We start from the raw sequence: 19,954 nt of genomic DNA, 5'->3' as shown, positions 1-19,954 counted from the left end.
TGGTTTTCTGCACAATAAACGACATATATATATACATATATGTCGTTTACTGTTTTTAAAATCGGGATACTAAAATGTTAAGTCAGCGAGGTCTTGAGTTACAAATATGTGACACAGATGACCATTTTGCTTCAAAATGGGAAAGATGAGAGAAGATGCATTTCTAATAAGGGTAAATGTGTCGCTATCTATAGACGGATAACGTTATAACAAAGCATAGAGCAGCATCCCTTGTTCAGTAATTTATTTTTTTCCCCTCCTCTGTGTATTTTTGTATGTATTTTTTTCTTGGAAAGTGTCCATGATGTCTTGGAACGTACCAATAAATAAAACACATTATTACTTTAATTATTATTACTATCCCAGCACAAGGCTATGGTGAGGTTAAGCTACAACTAGCATGTGTGTGAAGTAGCTGAGTACAACTAAAAGGTGTGATATTCTGCTCAATTAGTGCTGGAAACCTACTTAATTCAACCGTAAATATTGCCCATATTTTTTTGTAGCAAATATAAATTAAACGTGTGGCAGTATTATAACTGTAAATATCAGTGTTAAATAAATTAGCAACAGTAATATTTGTTGAAGCAGAGGTATTTGCACTCCAGGTTATCCACATCTTTACAGGGATGAGAATATTTGTGAAGGTTAAGATGTGAATGAAAGGAAATTGAAAACTACAGTAAAACTAAAAATGAACCTAAGATAGTTACAGGAGTGTAGTTATATTTATTTTCAAATATTTCACATTTTAGGTATTGAGTTAATTGCATGTCCAGACGGCTTTCATGTGTAATGTTAATATTTTAAGATAGTACTCTTAATTTTAAGACACAAATATGATTTTGATATTTGTGTATACAAAGATCATGACTGAAATAATATTAAAAATATATATTCATTTAAACAGGTTCAAAAGCAAACAGCTTTTTCAAAAATATGTTTTGTATCGTTTTCTGTATTTCTATAAAATGCAGATTCACAAAAAATGCAGATGTACAAAAAGTATTAGAAATGTTTTTAGACTGCTGTGTAAAAGGTGGCAGGAAGGCTAACTATTAAAAGATCTGAAATAAACGAGCAGACAGAGGAAACATTTGACGTCGCAGTATTTATTACAGATTCTCTTTTGTGTTAATACAAAATACTGAACAATGTCAAGTCTCTACTCAGTCAAGTACAGAATTCCCTTTTTTTCTGAAAAATGAAGACAGTCCTCCCACATTACAAGAACCAAACATTTGGAAAAAAAACCCTACAATTGTCCATACTATATTGTGAATTTATATACATTTATAAATTCATTGTTATTCGCCACGTCTGTGTTTGAACTCTTTATTTTTAAGTACACTTAAAATTTTTTGAAATTCACACACACATACATACGCACACACAAACGAGGAAACATTTCAACTCATATTTTTGGTGTTAAATTATACTTGCATATAAACAAACTCTCCATCAGACATACGGTGGGGTTGTGATGTTTACTTTTACCTCAAATGTTTGCTTTATTGTCATCGTTTGAGTCCCGTACTTAGTCAACCAATTCTTCTTCTGTATTTCCAATTCATCTGAAACTACATTTAATTTGCTTATGACAACAAATATCGGCATCTTGCGTGAGTGAATGAGACCGCCGTCATTTTCCAACATGTTTTTACATTTAACACCAAATAAATGCAGGTATTTTTGTTCATTTAGCTGCAACGACGGAGCAGATGAGAGCAGGTTGCTCTTTTTTAAGGCGATGAATGTTTAAACCTTGTAGCCGACTTATTTATTTTTCAGTCATATCTTCCTTTCAATCTTTTTTTTAAAAAAAAAACCTATCTATAAAATGTGACAGTGTTGATGGTCGATAAGTGTTCTGGATGGTAGAGTCTTTTCTCGAGCGCACTGTAATCCAGCCGCCATGTTTTTTTCTTTCGTTAATGGAAGAGCAGATAAGATGTCTTACCCACAAGCACACAAACAAGCAGACCTTCACTTCTTTACATTAAGACACTAAATCAGAGAAACAGAAACATTTTAAAGGCCACCAGTTGACATTTCAATGAAAGTGTAAGCATATTTTAATATAACTGTATATATTAGCCAGGTTTTACCCTCTTTTTTTTAGCGTTATTATCCGAGTAGATAGTTCTGTGGATCACTTTATCACACTGAAAGAAATCTCCTCTCCACCTGATTTGACTTGGGCACAGACTCGACAAATTTGGAAGCACTGCTTATTTCTTCAGACCGAGCCAACTCAGAAAACCCTCGACAATAATAAGAATTAAAAAAACAAAACATTCAATCCCAATCCTCCTGGATACGCCACAGCGAGAGGAAAACAAGTAGTTTGAGACTCGATTGGACACAGAAGACTAGATCCTTCAGTCTCTCTTGCGTCTCTGAAGCAGACAGTAGTGACCGTCCGGGATGGGGAGGGGGATCTCTTAGAACAGAGAGCCGCTGGAGGGGAGCAGCCGTCCGATCAGGGGACAAACGGGGCTTCGTGAAGCTGTCCGTCCAGCTCTGATGTGTGTCAGTCTCCGCAGAGAGCTTCACAGGTCAAAATATGTCCGGGCAACCCTCCCAGTTGCCGAGCTCCTTCGTTTCCCAGTAGCCTCCCTTATAGATGTGAACTTGCTCACCTGTGAATTGGTCCTCGCAGCTCTCGAACCAGAGCGCTTTGTAGGAGTCGTGCGGAGCGCCTGGAAGAGGGAGAACTCGTGAAAACATGCTTGGAAAACTTCACAGGCGGCGATTTAAGCGTAAGGAGAGGGGATGTTGGCAGATTAAAGAGGGATACTTGCTTTTCATGGAGTGATCAACAAAAGAGTCCTCATCGACAGCTTTTAGAAGAGAAAAGGGCGGGATCACAGAGATTTTGTTTTTACCTCATCAACTCCAGGATTTTCCCCAAGCAAGCCAAAAGAGGAACGCAAAACAAAGCGCGTGTGCGCCTTCTCCTCTTACCTTCCTCCGACTGGCTCGAGGCGCGCTGGCTCGCCGCTTCCCGCTCCCGCTCGCGCCGGGCGCTGCGCTGCTTCTCCTCCAGCCGCTGCTTCTCGCCGTTGGCCTCATCCCAACGGCCGTCCTCCATCAGGCGCTGGTCGGGCCTGCGGCGGCTGTCGGTGGGCGCCACCCCGTCTTCGGGCTCGTTCAGGGTCAGAGCCAGGGCGGTGAAGTAGTACATGGATTCGGCTCCGTCGCTGGAGAGAGAAGCAAACGCAGGGAGCAAAGTGAGTCGTACGTACGTCTGAAAAAAACTCACAAGGACAAAGACCTTTGGCTCATCGCGGCAAATTACACAAATGTGGGGATTTTCTAAAGTCCAATTTACTTTAAAGATGTTTAGAAAACATCTTAAAATTACAAATATTATAATAAAAAAAATTTGAAATCGAGAAAGTCACCATCAACTTTTACATTGTTTTTTAAAGCAGGTTTTAATAGGGCTTGAGTCACATCTTCTAAAATAAGAAGGAACTTCCATATTTTTTTTGATGCAGGATTGTGAAGCAATTCTTCTTGGAGAAATCCTGGATTTCAAGGCAGAGAGAAGAAAACATAAAACTGTTTAGACAATATGGACATTAGTTCAAGCAAAGTAGAAAAATCCGCGCAAGTTTTTAGAAATTAATATTTTTATCTGTTGGATAACCAAATGTGAAATTACGTCTGGAAAGCCAAACTTTATCCTGTTCTCCGTTTCGGCTCGTTAGCCAAATTACTACGCCGTGTGGTTTGACGGGTTCAACAGGACGCATCGTTACGCGAGATGCTGGAGTTTGTCTTTGACAACATAACAGGTATGTTTTGATTTTGTATTGCAGCCAGAAAAAACTCACAGCTCTCCTCCCTCTTTCACCAACTATTCTATGCGCAATTTGGGGCTGTGTGTGCTTCTTCATAGCCGGGATTCCTACTCCAGTGGTAGTCCGGCACCATACTGGTGTCTCGTTGTGTAATTACCTGTGTGTTGGGACACTCCATGGATGTTATTTTACAGCCAAGTTATTACAACGAGTTACTTAAAAAAAAGTTACTTGAAGCAACGTCACTCCGTTATGGAGTGATGAGGTTGCACATTATACAGCTCCATGTTTGTGTACACCACAAATCTGGAACAAATTTCTGGAACAGCCAAAACACTGAGTTTCTTCAAATCAAGGTTAGAAACCCACCTGTTTAGAGAGTTGCCTTTGATTAACTTAACTGGAACATTGTTTAACATATTTGATGGCATTTGACAGAATGTAATGTTCATTGCTGGTTTACTGCATCACGTTCTCATGGTGTAAAGCAGTTTTAAATGCCTCGCTGCTGAAATGTGCTGCACAATTGAACTCGTTTTAACTTGAGCGTTGATGAAAACTACTAACGTTTACGGGGTGACTGCTGGGTTTGTCGTTTGAGGGCTAAAGCGAGTGCTTGAACCGAAGGGTATGTAAACAACAGCGAAACAAACTGAAATGACCTTAAATAGTTATGCATAGCCTCTGGCCCTGCAGTAAAAACTCTGCAACCAAAACCACTTACGGCAAAGGGTTTCTCTTCCACAACTCTCTGGCTTTCAGGGTTTGATACACGGTCTTCTGTTTGCCCTCGGTGCCGTTCTCTCCCCCCCGACTGCTCTGCATGACCCGGGAGAACTCCATCTTCTCGTCCCACGTGCCCGACAGCACATAGTGGGCCTTTCCGTCCTTGTCCATCACCACTCCTGTCACCTACAAACGAGACACAGAAACACAGCTCAAAACCGGAAGAACTGGAAAAAAAAAAAGAAGAAATAAATATGTCAAGCCGTTTCCGCTTCTTTCTGACCTTTCTGGCTACGTCTCGTGAGAAGTAGCTGTAGGGAGCAAACTTCAGGTGGCACCGATCCCCTGTGGTGTGGTTCACTATGTCGATTTCTCCAGACTGCGAGGAAACAGGAGGAGTTTGAGGAGTTAAAATTATTGGCATTAAAAAGATAGCCATCTGCATCATTTGATGAAGAGCTAATAACCGACTGTTAATATGTTAATATACACAACATTTGCTTTGCTGCAAATGTATAAAAAGCCAGATAAATTTATTGGCATTCCTAGAAAAGATGAGTGAAAATTCATAAGATAAATTAATCTTTTAAATAAGAAGCATAACTGTCCTATCTTAGGGGTACGATTTGTAAAAATAGCGTTTCTATGAATCATTAACTCCACTAAAATGTTAAAGATGCCCTTGTTGAAGCACTTGAACGTAAATGGCGTTGAAACTTGACGCCGAGTTCATTATGAAATCTACAAAGAGAAACCATGTCGCTATCAATCAACACTTCAAAGACTGCAGGACAAAAAATAACAAAAGCATTGACGCTGCATGTCAACTGTTGCAGCGCCTGCAATTGGATTTGTCAACTTCTTGATAGAGAAAATTGAAAAAAATTAGACGGTCAGTCTGCACATCAACAGCACCGATGCTACGCATCAAACATAATAAATGTAGAGAAAATGGCAAAATTTCACCAATTCAATCATGAAAACTTTGAAGAAATTATAAATCAACCAAGATCCTCGTCCTGCTAACTCGATATCGTGCCTGTGATTGCATCTGATCCGATTGAAATGTGAAACTCATTCCTCTAGGCTGGTGCTTTCCCTCAGGCTTTATCAACAACAGTTGCCAAACCACCAACACTAAAACAATCTTGAAAAGTCACTTCTGCAGAATTACAGGCCAGTTTTTATTCTCTGGAACAAACCTTCAAGAAAACTGCAAAACGTTCAAAACACTGAGTTCCTTTAAATCCAGGTTAAAACCCCACCTGCTTAGAGCTGGCTTTGATTAATAACTGGAATACTGATCAATATATTTGATAATTGTGCTTGATGATGGTTATATTTGACAAAATATAATGCTTATACTGTGATAATTGGTTACTGTATTATATTTTTATCATGTTTCTATCAGTGCCCTGCTGCTGACATGTGCTATTCAAATAAACCTGGCTTACTCATCCGTGGCTTCCTGTTTCACCTGGGTGTGAATATGACATACCACAAAGGTCCGATTCTCTTACTCACTCTGGCATGGGAAACAAGAGAGATGCCATTTAAATCAGAGACTCAGTAATAATTATTATTATTAGTCAAAAAATGGCTTACTTAGTTTGAGAGAAATTAAAGAACAATATCTGAAAAGTCTTAAACAACTGGAAGTGTAATAAACAAGTCTGGATGAGGACTCCATTTCTCATGCCACCAACTAGATAAGCAGGATAGTTAGGGAATCCAACATTCAAAGTCTCATAGGCTTACTGTTTGAGAACTACTGCAAAGAGCGACATCTAGTGGTCAGAGGTCTTAACAGCAGTCATTAGATGCCATCTACTTGTCTCATTTGAGTGATAAAATGAAGATTTCTCAATAACAACCATGTGGTTTCTTAAACGCTGTACTTTAGTCATATGAGATCAACACCTCCATCAGGCTTTTGTTTCAAAGGAGTAACAAGACATGATGAAAAATAAAATAAAAAAAGGTTTTAAAATAATCTCATTGTGCTGCAGTGTCTGTAATTTGATCACAGATTTGCTTTTCGGGCCATGTGAAAAATTTCCACCGCAGCTCAATGTTTCGATGCGTCCCTGATCAAACAGATCTGAATTAGGGGAACGAATCATTACCCAGACACCCTGAGGAGGCAATTCAGCCATTAGCCTCAGGTCTGCTGGAGCCGAGACGCATCATGGCTTTGTTTATCGTCTGATTAAACTGGCAAATAATCATCACTAGATAATTCCTAGATGTTAAGTTGACCCATTAATATGAAAAAGAAAAGCTAAAAATTATGACGCACCGAACCTTGGATACCACATCAATGATCTCAATATTTTTAGAACAATAGCTCATCTGCACAGACACCAAAGCAGTGACAGAACTTGTTCTTCCAGAAATTCCTTTTCATCTGCTCAGGCTGAGTGACGCGTTTTAGTTTTGTTTTTAAAATTTCCCATGGCAATATTAGAAACAGTGTGTGAGCAGCTTAATATTGAGATTTTCTTGTCCAAAAAAATAAAAGAGAAGCACTTCACAATGAGCTTGGTGTTAAAGGACGAATAGAGAAAAGCGCCTCATGGCCACTGCTAAGTGGAGTGAAAGATCTATCATGCTGTGGGCCTGTTTGTCTGCTAAAGGCCTTGGGGAACCTTGTGAAACAGCACAGCATGTTAAAATCTCTGGAATACCAAAATGGTAAAAGTCACGAGATGTGAAGGGTAATGATCACCCTGGGGGATAAATTGTGTCTTAAACAATTACAGATTTTACGGTCTACAAGTTACTCCGCATTATAAGTAAAAAAAAATGCATCGAGAGGAGTAGAAAAACATATACAAGTTGAACTGGAGTGTGAGTCGCATTTACTTAGAAATTGTCAAATGTCAGGCGGATCTTTTGTATGTTAATGATTTGATCTGGTGACACGCTGTGATCAGTTACCTACTTTTCAACAAACTCATGAAAACGACTCTGTTCTGCCGGTGAAGTGCACAGCAAAGTGGAGACGCATGTAATGTAAATCCGGGATGATAGCTAGGTGGTTGCTAGGCGGTTGCGTGGCAAGAAGCGACAAACACAAAGAAGATCCGCCAGCAATGTCATTTACATTCATTTCCCTGGCAACCACCTGGCACAACGCTCAAGGACCCATAAGGAGACTCATTCCTCCAGCTCTGGTGGACTTGCTTTCAGCCATGTCCGTCAGTATGAATTAAAATTTAACCCAACAGACAATAAAGGTGCAATGAAAAGAAAAACAAACATATGAGTCACACCTGATTAACCCAGGATTAGCAAAACTATACAAAAAAGTGTGATTTGTATTGCATATAATACTGTATGACTACGCGTCCTTTTCTTCTTTTGAAAGAAAAACGGAAGGTAACAAGTCAAGATATAATGTTAGGTAAAGGTTCTTCAACCCCAGCTTGATCAACTTCAAGCTAGAAATGTTTCCTAATGACTAATCAAAAACTGGTCCTGCAATAACGTGGCAATGTTTCAACTTATCAGGTCACTGGGTACAAGTTTATCTTATTTAATATCCAGGTTTTCTTCGTTTTATTTGCACCGGCACCGATCACTCTCACCTGATCAATCCACAGCTTTCCAACAATGATGTTGTGCACTGTGGTGGTAACCTTCTTCCATGTGTAGTGATTGTTGCTCTTCTCAAAGATGGCATGTATAGTGCCTGTGAGAGAAAACGCACGCAACAAAAAGAAAAACTGAATGTGCTAAAACAACAACTGGGTGATTGATAATACCTTGGAAAAACTAAACAAAACAAAACAAAAAAAACAGGCGTGTCAGAAACATTTTTTCCTAGCTATTATCAGCCTGCATAAAAAAAACATTTTGTCCATTTGTTTGTGAAGGCTTTCTAGGCTTTATTAACGCTGCAAAAATGCAGCGACTGAAACACGCCCTGTACTAACACAAAAACTCCAGGCACGTGTTTGACTCGCATATTATCTCTTACCTAAAGGCATGATTGACAGGTATTTGCCTCTGAACTTGCTTGCAACAGTAATCTCCTGCCTCAGAGTCCAGCCTCGGTCAGAGATAGCGTGGTGTGCCGCAGCAGGAGGGTGGTGACTCACCTGTGAAAAGAAAACATGAATAAATAGATGTAACAAAAGAAATTTGCTATGCCCATCCCTGCTGGGCTAAACGTACATCCAGTTCTTAAAAGAAATTCCTCTTAGGAAGATAATGACGACCAAAAAACTGCGCTAAAGAAACTCCCACGTGTACAAGTAAATATAAATCCAAACATTCATCTTCAATAAGATTAAAGGATTTGCACCTCCACTATTCTATTGCCTAAATGTAAATACACAAGCTCGTCTCCTCTCTCTTCCCGCTGTCATTATTTTCCCATCACTTCCTGAATCAAATCCCTTCTTTCCTTTTGTGCCGTTCTTCAGTACCTGCTCACAGAGGGAGCGGTAGCCGCTCTCTCTCCGGCGGTCCAGCTCGTACGTTTCCCCCAGCAGCGGGTTGAAGGGCTTCCCCGTGCGGTACACCGTCGTGGAGTAGGCGGATACGCAGAAGGCCGCAACGTAGCACATCTGCTCCAGGGAGCTGTGGCACTTGGCCGCCTTGTCCAGCAGCTCGTGATACTCGAGGTCCTCCGACAGCCGCTGCAGCATGGAGATCGGCTCGTTGAAGTTCACCTAGAAAGGAGGAATTTTTGCGCTTAAAGTCGTTTTAGGTGAATAATAAAAAAAAAAAAAAACAGAAAATTTGATACAATTAAAACGTTTGTTCCTTTAATTAATTCAATTTTTTAAAAAGTGAAACCTTTGATTTTATGTAGATGTGATTAACAGAATGACGTACTTCAAGTACAATAATGTACTTGAAGTACATTATTTGTACATTATTCGTTCTTGCTCAAAAATGTAAAGATTTTTAAATCCAGAAATGTCACATGATGGGATTAAGGGGTAGGGTGCTGTGTTTAAAGTGAGGATGGTAAACCACAAATAATCATCACAAAACAGCCTCTCATACATTAATAATTAAAAGTTTAGTGGATGGAAAAAGTGTGGTGGACAAAGAAGCACGAGCAACAGGGAGGATTGTAAAGCTAAGCTGAGCAAACAAATTGAGGAAGATTCTCGATGCTAAATAAAAGAGTTTCACGATCTCAATTCAGTCTGACGAGGCTCCAACCTGGATTTAATGTCCCTCAGTACAAGTACTGCAACTCTTAATCTCTTTTTAAGAATATTAAGGTCCAGATTTGATTTTAGTCCATCTCATGTTGTGTCTTTTCAATGATTCACCACCAAAGGGATAAAGCAAATTCAGTCGCACAGTCAGATGTGAATGTTACTCATTATGGAGCCAACAGGAAATAAAGAGCCATGTCACCTGAATAAACCCAGGATAATATAACGCAAACATGGCCGGCGTGTCGACGTCAAGCAGCGACTGGGAAAAATCATTGCGTGCGAATCAGGCTCAGCACAGACGCAGTGGGCAGGTTGACTTCCTCTGAATAAGCGTAGAATAACCTATTCTATTCTGCAGCAGATCAGTCAGCGGAACGTCGCTCCACCAGTTTGGCAGACATGGGGAGGATCTGTGAACGGTGACACTGGAATTTAACAAGTCAACAACCGTTGCCAAGACATGCAAGAGGCCCGGCGGCGACCTTTGATCTGACTGGTTGAAATGTGTTATTGTTTTAACGATAAAAATGAAAGAGCTAAAAGATCACATTGCTGGTGCAATAATGCGTCAGGGCGTTCTGTTTACGCCTACAGAAAGTTGATTTTTAACTCTAGTTTGTTTTTATGGATTAAATGAATATTAAGTTTATTCACTTCAGTCTTTTTTAAACTGTTGACATTTCTTTCTCTTGATAAAAAAACAACAACTTTAAAACATAATATACTTGACCCAGTAGAAAATCAAAACAAGGGGGAAAAAAAACCTAACAAATGCACAAATTACAAAACTAAACAAAACAAAGCTTAAGTATAAACAAATACAATTATAGATTTCAGTGACAACTTAATTGTTTGAAAAAAATAACTGCTGTGAATAACAGCAATTTAGATTATTATACTTGTAAATAGGTACATCCACACAGTGCATATTAAAAGAATAAATTATGACAACCTTTGCTCTTCTTCTTCATTTAAACAGGAAATGTCCTAAACCCTTCAGGTCAGGGCTGGGTGATTATTTAATTTGATCAATTAATCAAATTTCTTGTCTTTGAAGATAACTTGAAGATTTGGTAGAAAAAAGAAAAAAAAAAATCAGGATTTTTTTTTTCCACCAACTGCACTCCATATAACCCACTCAAGAACTGCCATCTTATTTGACATGTATGTTTTAAATCTCCTATTTATTTCAACTTTGAATTCACATCAACTCACAGAAGGAATGACTGAAACATTAGCAAGTTTCAAATGTTTTCTGTCATTTATCCCCCCAAGGAAAAACACGAGGAAAAAATACATGTTTAAAATTGGAAATTAAATTTGACATAAAACAATTGGGAGATGTTATTTTTAAGACATTTTTCCTCAGCTCTACTTTATGTTAATACTCGATAGCTAGATTACATTTCTTCACTTTTTTATTTTTGTTAAATGAGGCTTAATGATTTCAGAATGTCAGATTTAAATGATAAAATGCAGATTATGCAAAAATAACTGAACATCCTTTGAAAGGAGCGGCTATAAAAACTTGATATGGGTATTAATTTACGATGCCAACAATTAAACGAAACCGACTTCCTCCTCTCTGTTTATACAAGAACCAACAGCACTACCAGGTGGTTTCCCTTCTTGCACTTCACAAGGAAAATATTGCGACCGAGTATCACCTTTGTGGTTTTTCCTTAACTCTTAACAGCTGATTCGAGCCATGCCAGAAGCAGAAGTTCAGCTCATACAGTTGCCGTGGTTACTCACAGGCATGGGGATCTTGGACAGATCTTTGCCGATGCAGTTCTTCATGATGCTCCAGAGGTTCAGAGAGTAGTTGGGCTTGTCTGGGATGCGTGCTCGCCTCTTTTTCAGTGGCACCAGCTCCTGAGAGGGCGACTCCTGGTTCATCGCGAGAGGCTCCTCGTTGAGCTAAAATATGAAAAATTAAAAGGTTTGAATATCTGTGTTGGTGTCTCTGATTCAAATTCACTTTACATGGTGGTACAACGATACTAATCCAGGTGCATAAAGGAGCTGAAGTCGGACCTACCGACTGATCGTCTGCACACAAATCGGTGTTCAACCCGCTCGCGTTACTGCTTGAACGTCTGAAACGAGAGAGTTTTTCTGTCAGCACAGATTCTGACTACTTTACCACATTAAGACGTAAATAAAGACCGCAATAAGTTACATGGATTCTAAAGTAACATAAACATTTTTCCTTTTATGCCAAATAAGGGTAAAAAAAAAATTATAGACTCAAACTATTCCACAACAACTTTCCTTAAGGTTTAACATTATTTTAATTGATGTCAGAAAAAATGTTTTGCCAGATTTTATGCATCAACTAGAGAAACACTGATGCCCCACCCCAACATGTTGCTGGCTGAAAGAAGGCTGGTGAACTTTTTTCCTACTAATAAGATTAACACCATCACTAAGTTTTTTTTAATCATCAGTCTACCGATAGTAGTTAATGTGTTATTATATTTTAGAAACATTTGCTTTTCTGTTATTTAAATACCGTCAGCCATTTTGTCATAAACATTTGTATGAATGCAGCAGCGCTGTATTTTTGCTTAGAGTCTGTCAGACCATGAAATCTCATCTTCCCTGTTGTTCATCAATTATGTTAACAAGCAGGAAAAACACAAAGAAACCAGTATGCAAATGCGTAAATATGTGAAATTAAAATATGGGCTCTTAAAGAGACAGTGACACTGACTTGTGGAACTGTGGGTCTGCAGGTACGGTTATAAACTCAGGGGCGTCCTCCATGGCATCAAAAAACTCGTTCTCATCGTCCTCGTCGCTCGCCTCACCTTTTCCTGGCCCAGCACCACCTGAGAAGCAACAACAGGCTCGTTTCCACTTTCACTTCTCACTGGAAACAGCTGAAACCTGAAACTTTGAATGAAAGTCGTGCCAACAGCTGTCATTATGGGAACCCGACTTTACACATCAATCATATTATTTTGCCTTTAAATTGTTGGAGAGGAGTTTCGAATTCGCACCAAGATGGATTTAAATCTCTGCAGGGTTTCCCCCAGAAAACTTGCTAAGCCCGGCGCGCTAGGCGCTAGGGCAGTCATCCAGCCGGCCGCCATGTTTTTGAGTTAAAAATGTTTAAAATTGACTGGAAATTTGAAAATATCACCTGATAGTTGTGCGTTATTGAAAGTCTGGAAGATTCATACCCAAACACCAACTATAAAGTCATAAAAAAGGCAATAATTTAAAAGAAACAACTAAAATAAATAAACAATGCTAAGCCTGGTGGGGGCTCAAGTAAAGCCTGGTTGCCCGCCAGGCTTATAATAAATACACTGTGGGGAAACCCTGCTCTGGTTTTCAAAAAACCCAAGTTCAAGAGGCTATGAGATGATTAGCAAGTTAGAGAAAGAGCTCTGGTTCACATTAGAGCTTTACCTTTATTGTCCACGATGGCGTGAGCCTGCGCAGCCCCTCTGAACGCTCGCTCCAGGTGGTTGTGCTGCTTGGCCAGTTGCTCTAAGGCCTCCTCCAGCCGCACTCGCTGCTCTCGCTCAGCTTGCAAGGCTTTCTGCCACCGCTTGCTGTGACTCTGCGCCAGGGCCAGGAAGTCCCTGCAGGCCTGCAGCCGCCACGGACATACCAAGAGGGTTTTAATGTAAAAAAAAAAAAAAAAAAGGCAGAGGTGAGGAGAAGTTCTGCAATAAGTACTTTTCATCATACCAGGGCTGCAACTAACAATAATTCTATCGATTATTCCGATGATTAATCAGATAAAAGTGTGCAGATTTTTCAATTGCCCACTTAAGTCTTTTTAATACAACATTGCAAATGCATTAAAAGAAACAAATACAAATTAATTCCTTGTTAAAGAGGAAAATGAAAATTTTACTGACAAAAATGTAACACGCATGCCTTTTGTAGCAAAAAATGCATCTGCAGCTAAAAATATACAACTAGCAACAAGTGAAGAGCTCAGTCCTTTCAGACTCACTTAACGACGCAGTGTGGGACTAATCCGTTGACAATTTTTTTTTATTAATCGATTAATAATTGGATAGCTAAAGGTGCTTTTTTTTTTTTTTTTTTTTTTTACAAAACTTAAACCAGTGAAAGCGAAAACTGTCACTCCAGGACTTCGGGATAGAACATATTTAGTTTTTTTTTCTTTAATCTTGAATGCAAAATGTGTATATATTTCCAAACAGTTTTGGTTTCATTACTTCTCTGACTATGTTGATCTTTCATCGAATGTTATTTTTTCAAAGTCTAAATAACTCCAGGTAACGATTTAATGATTGCTAAATTAGTTGACCATCATTTCAAAAATCAATTCATCCCAATTAATTCGATTGATCATTTTCAGTCTTTGCAAAACCCAAAGCAATTGTTAGAAAAACCAGCTTTGTATATAAAATGCAGTGACAATGTCTGTTGCGCAACTCAAAGATGGACACTGTAAATCATGTCAGACTGTAAATCTCTGCTGTCAGGTAATTGTTATTGCTATGACTCACTTTCACTGCCAGTTTCTATTTACAATAGATACAAAGGCGAAGGAAGTGACACTTACGTTAATCATAGCGTTAGAGGTTATCCGAAACAGCGTGGCTCTTTCCGTCACCTGACGAATCTTATCCCCGGCCTCTCCGGTCAGCCGTAAACTGTCCAGCTCAGATAAAGACCTGAAATACGACGACGTCAAGAAAGATTTGCGAAATCCTGTATTTTATTTGACAATTAAGGCTGTGGAATGCTGCTCAGTCAGGAGTAGAACCGGACAAACAAGCCAGGCGGTCTGTGAGAGAGAGTTGCCTTCAGTGCGATGAGCTGCGTTAGACTGACCTCTGCAGGGCAGAGCCGTGCTTGGAGATCAGATCGTTGCAGGTGCTGAGATCCTCCACCTTACTGCCCAGCGTTCGGAGAGTGGACTGGACCTCCGAGTTCTGAGAGCCCCCACCCTGACCTCCGCCCCCGGGCAGGGACGACGGGGGGAAGTCGTCACCGGAGTCATCTGTTCACAATTAGAGCAAGAGGAACAAATACTAGATGAAAATGTGTTAAGAATGTAGATATATAAGGAAAGCTTTAAAGGGAAAGAAACTGAATATTTTTACTTGAGTGAAGTTCAGTGGTTGTACAATGATTGTTATAAAGACAAAAATTGAGAATTTAAAAGAGAAAGGCTTTTGCTTGTGAACACCAGGGGGAGCTATAAGCCCTGAAAGACATTTATTAAAGGGCAAAAGCTCATGACAGATCACAGTCCCAATAGTTTTAAAGCTATTTTAATAACTAGCACAAATAAACACACTTTTTGTTTGACTTGAAGGGACCTGGTCGATCTGTTATGACCTACTCTTAAACTTATATTTATATCTTTAAAGTGATGAGGTACAGATCATTTAAATATTGTACGGGAGGAATCTTCACTTGGATAATAGCTATATTTATTATATTTATCATATGACTTTTAATCCTTACACGTTATTGCAAAAAGATTCATAACATTTTCATATGTTTTTTTATGCCAAGTCACAAAGGTCAAAGTATTTCACAGTAATTTTCTGTGAAAGACACACATGGTAGTGGATAATTGTAAAGTGTAGGGAAATTGATTCATGATCTTTAAACATTTATCACATTTAAAAAAATCCAATATGTCGTATATTCAGTCCTCTTTATTGATGCTCCTAAACATCCGTGCCCAAACGGCAAAAAGAAAACCCAAGTAATTTATAATTTCTTTGACATAGAAAAATTTTTTATTTGTAAAGAGCTGAACTTTCTGACATAGAAACGGTGCAATCGTCAAGATGTACGCAGGAAGTTAAGTCACTCTAAAAGGGCAGCTGTGTGTGTAAATGCAGCATCTGATGCACAAAGTTTATCTTTTCATCCCCGTTTAATGTGCGGTTATTCGTTTTAATGTTGCCATTAAAGCCACATGTAGTTTTAAAACGTGATTCTACAAAATATAAATTTGGCTCAAACTTTGTTTTCTGTCTCACAACACAGGACGTTAAGAAGTGCTGGTGTGAGCCTCAGTTAAACTCTGAGGAGCCTGTATCACTTCAAAAGACTGAAACAGTTTGTTGTTGCATCCGATGCGTTTGCTATTGAGAGCCACTATTAACATGGTAACACCAGGAGGATTCACCAGATTAAGAGTTTAAAATCGGCTGGATTTCCAAAGCCGTCTATCCCTCGCACTAAATCCAGACGATCTGATCTGGAAACACACTGAGGGGCCGATGTAAACTGTTTAATTAATATTAAAACTTACCATATTTACAAGATAAAAGTCGCCCTCTTGATATGATTTTCACCACATCAAATATTTTTTTCTGGCCTGGATAAAAATGCATATTTGATGTACCTGATTCGGCTTGCATGCGGGCGGCCTTGGCTTTGGCCAGCTCCAGCGCAGTAATCCACCGCTGGCGCTCCACCTCGGAGCTGGCCTTCAGGTGATACGTCTGAGCCCCGCCGTTAGAGATGACAAAGTTGCAGGCGTCGTCCACGGAGATGACCGCTGTGGCCAAGTTGATTGTGCCCCGACACGTGTGACCCATCTCAGCCTGGGTCCTAATGATTTAAAAAAAAAAACAACAAACAACATAAATCCTAATTTGGCTTTTAGACAAAAAACTGCAACAACTATCATTTCAAACTCTAAGTCTGATATGATCAGACCTCAATTCAGATTTGCGAGTTGTAATTGTTAGATATTAGAGATGTTAAATTAGAACGGTAAATACGACAGAAAAAAAAATGGGTGAAACAATGAGGATAAACGGATGTAATAAATAAGAAATTAGGCTATGTTGACACAGCAGGTCAACATAGCCTAATTGTTGAGGCTATTGTTGAGGATTTCAGCAAAAAATCGGATTTTTTGCTGAAATCCGATTTTCTTTTTTTTTTTTTTACGCAGTTGTTCTGAATGATTTGACCGAAATCAGACTCGTGTTAACAAACAAACCACACAGCGAATGCACAGAAGAACGCAGACGCCACTCAGCGGTGCATCGTTTGCAGAATAATGGATGTCGACACCTACGGATCAATTTTCGACGGTATTGTCACAAGATCGTAAAACATGAAGGAAGCTTTAAAAATAGGAAGCACAACTAATAGCAACGTCCTTGTATAGAGCATTTACTGCAACTGTTTGGATGAGTAGTTGGACCAGAAGTGGCAGGATTGTTAAGTGATGACTTCTTCCACAAATTCATCGTTTTGGTTTTCAGCTTTACCGCATCTGGCTTCTTCTGCTGAAGAATTATGGAAGCGGCCCATATTGAGCTTTTTGGAGGGTGAAAAGATTGGAAAAGGTTGGACAAGGGTTTCATCTGCCCGCTGTGTGACCGTGGCCTAAGATGACTGATGTTTTTCCTGACATGCTTTCTGCAAGGAAGCCTCACCTGTAGTATGATAGCAGGCCGTTGCTCAGAACGAACCACCTTCGCTGATAACCCTTGATGTAGTTTGTCCACTTGAAGACCCATCCTTTGTACGTGTCGCCGGCTGGGGTGGGAGTAGGGCTCTTCGGTTCTGACATCGCACCCCCCCGAAATCAGGTTCCAGATTTAAAATAAACCTTGAAAAGGAAGGTGTCCAAAAAGTAAAAAAAAAAAATTAAAATAAAATAAATTACAATCCTAAGATTAAAAATTTTCAACAGCAGTAACAGCAGCCAATAAGAGCGATTTGCTCTTAAAGAACATTTTCTTTCTCTGGAAGATTAACATGGTTTAACAGCCGTTATAGGTTTGTATGGGAGTAAGTTTCGAGCTGACTGGGACTTTTTTTTTTCCCCTCTTAGTAGTAGTCACATTTTTGTCATCCACATAAACGGGTTTAGTGCGAATGTGTGCATGTTTCACTTCTCTGTTTTTGGGATCGGGACAGACAGGTCAACAACCTCTCCATACGAGCAAAATGGAAGCAACTCATTTTTAAAATCTACCTTTCAAAAATGTTGGCACAGCTCAATTCGCCTCCTAGCCATTCTGCTTGTGTCACAGCTCTGTATAGATGCTTCTGATCAAATATGCACCTTCTTTGACAGCTGATGATTTAAAGGAAATAAAAATATCTATGTACATGACGTCTCTCGGAGTCATTTTTATCTAGATCAAAGGTCATAACTTCTCATATTTCATGGAGGTCGGCTGGTCCACACAACCACCAGGACCCAAAATAAATGTAAAAATATGTTGTAACATAAATACAAATATGTGGAGCACATTACACATTTTCCAACTGCCAAAAAAGGCAATTTGTCTTGTACAGGGCGCACGCTGAAATTGTTTTTAGGTGGGTTTTATTCTTAACACACTATCAGTAAATATTTGAAAGTGTTTGGTGATTATCAATGATGCTGAAATAATAATAATAATAATAATAATAATAATAATAATAATAATAATAATAATAATAATAATAAAAAGCTTTAATTCACTAGAAATATTTTGTAGTTTATCCAGACAATAGAAAAGACTTATTTTGCCATCAAAGAAAATGACCACAAAAAAACTTATCTGTGCATTTCTGAATATACTCCTCAATATTAAAGTAAACACAAGAAAACAATATTTTTATTATCATTTAAATGCATAAATAATCAAAACACTTAACCAGAGCAAGAAATGCATATGCAATATTTAAGTGCATGAGTATAGTGGGTTTGTTTAAGAGTGACAAACTGAAGCAGGGTTTTGATTGGAACTGCAACTAGTGCATCCAAAATGCAAATTTCTCTTAAGTAAAATTTGTCTAATTGGTTTTAATAGATGAGATTCAACAGGGAGGTGGATATTTTCATTCCAGGTCGCAGTCTATGACTGCACTTTCCTTATTTATCAAACATGCCATCAACTTGTTGTTGAGAAAACGTTCTACTTTTGTTATGGTAATAAACAGTTTTAGCTCTTATTCCAGTCTAGTTTACAACCTATAATATCTTAAAGTAGTTTTTATTTTCAGTTCCTGGTTGCTTTCGTTGATATTTGAATGTAGTATCACAGGTCAAAGGTCAACTAATGAATCAATACACGTTCACATCTGACCGTTCTTGCTCAGAAATGTAGTACTGCATTCAAGAGCACTTATTAATTAGCAAATAAAATCCAGCTTATAAATTAAATGAAGCCTGCCATTGATTTGTTTTGAATTATATAAATGATCTATCGATCTAGAGATTTTAAAACTGAATATTGCTCATTTTTAAGTCAAAATATGACAAATGCTAAGCTGGTGGAGGTCCATCGCCAACGAAAAGAAGTAAATGAACAGTGACACCACACTTTCGATGAAGTTGTTCAAGCAGAAACGAGCCTGACCTGCAAGGAGCTAGCCTGTCCTGACAACAGATAAAAACTTTAAAATCTGCGCTGATATCCGCTCACAGCTAACAAGAGCTAAAGTCGGGAAACAACCTGACATGGTTCACCTGCTGACATTGAAACAATGCAGGCGAAATACAACGCTGGATATTAATTTGCTCAAAAAGTAGCTAGCTCTGAAATTCGCTGGCGGTTGAATGTTTACCTTGACGTGTCCAAAATGCCAGATGAGGAAACCAGACAGGCAGTGAAGTCACTGCTAGCTCTGACGCCCCATACGCTGCCAGGCTAGCCGAGCTAACTCAGGCTAATACGACTCGGCTAAAGCTGGAAATAATTCAGAGGACGTTGACGACGACAACGGTGTCACTGTCAGCAAATTGGCCTATGAAATGTGATCGCTGTCCTTCAGTAGTACTGTTTATAATGTTCACCGTACTGCTGCGTACGATGATAATTATCTAAAGCTAGCTGGCTACATCTAACTAGCCTAACATTAGCTTGTAAAAGACAGCCGGTGCAACTTCATTGAAGACCGTGTGGAAACGCTGCTACTTTCCCTCAAATTATCTCAATCACACAAGTTAATTTATGTACATAACTGATGTTTTTATGATGCACTGTGATCATAGATCTTACATTAAGCCACATATAAGCGGTCCCGTTAAAGTTTGAGTTTCTTTTCGGATTCTGTCACTATTACATTTTCAGCTCATTTCAAATTTTGTTTCACAAAACTCCCCAACTACTAGGCGGTAGCATCGGTTTAATCATTTCTTACGCAGTGCCAAACAAACAAAGTAACCCTAGTGATAAAAACATTGGTCATAAAGAATGTTCCTGTGGCAAACGATTTTAATTTACGAAGATATCTTCGTAAATTAGGAAGAAAACATTAATGAAT

At 38.9% G+C, this 19,954-nt stretch overlaps 1 protein-coding gene across 2 annotated transcripts; it reads right to left on the bottom strand.

Moving 5' to 3' along the window:
* Positions 1-1,091: 1,091 nt before the first annotated feature.
* On the bottom strand, positions 1,092-19,594 carry LOC103480431 (oxysterol-binding protein 1-like). 2 transcript variants are annotated; one of them, XM_008435367.2, is made up of 17 exons: positions 19,256-19,594; positions 17,128-17,303; positions 16,080-16,288; positions 14,546-14,714; positions 14,274-14,385; positions 13,139-13,322; positions 12,435-12,552; positions 11,760-11,817; positions 11,474-11,638; positions 8,969-9,214; positions 8,518-8,638; positions 8,126-8,229; positions 4,819-4,914; positions 4,534-4,721; positions 2,968-3,203; positions 2,805-2,843; positions 1,092-2,702 (listed from the first exon to the last, which is right to left on the bottom strand). In XM_008435367.2, exons 2-17 carry the CDS (start codon positions 17,262-17,264, stop codon positions 2,560-2,562), a joined length of 2,325 nt encoding a protein of 774 aa, XP_008433589.1. In that variant the 5' UTR covers positions 17,265-17,303; positions 19,256-19,594; the 3' UTR covers positions 1,092-2,559. The 2 variants fall into 2 exon arrangements, with proteins under 2 accessions (XP_008433589.1, XP_008433591.1); XM_008435369.2 differs by lacking the exon at positions 2,805-2,843.
* Between the last annotated feature and the right edge of the window lie 360 nt (positions 19,595-19,954).

The sequence above is a fragment of the Poecilia reticulata genome, linkage group LG18 (assembly GCF_000633615.1).
Source record: "Poecilia reticulata strain Guanapo linkage group LG18, Guppy_female_1.0+MT, whole genome shotgun sequence".
NCBI classification, from domain to species: Eukaryota; Metazoa; Chordata; class Actinopteri; order Cyprinodontiformes; family Poeciliidae; genus Poecilia; species Poecilia reticulata.
The sequence above is the reverse complement of the archived record's forward strand: the minus strand, read 5'-3'. Positions and strand labels throughout refer to the sequence as shown.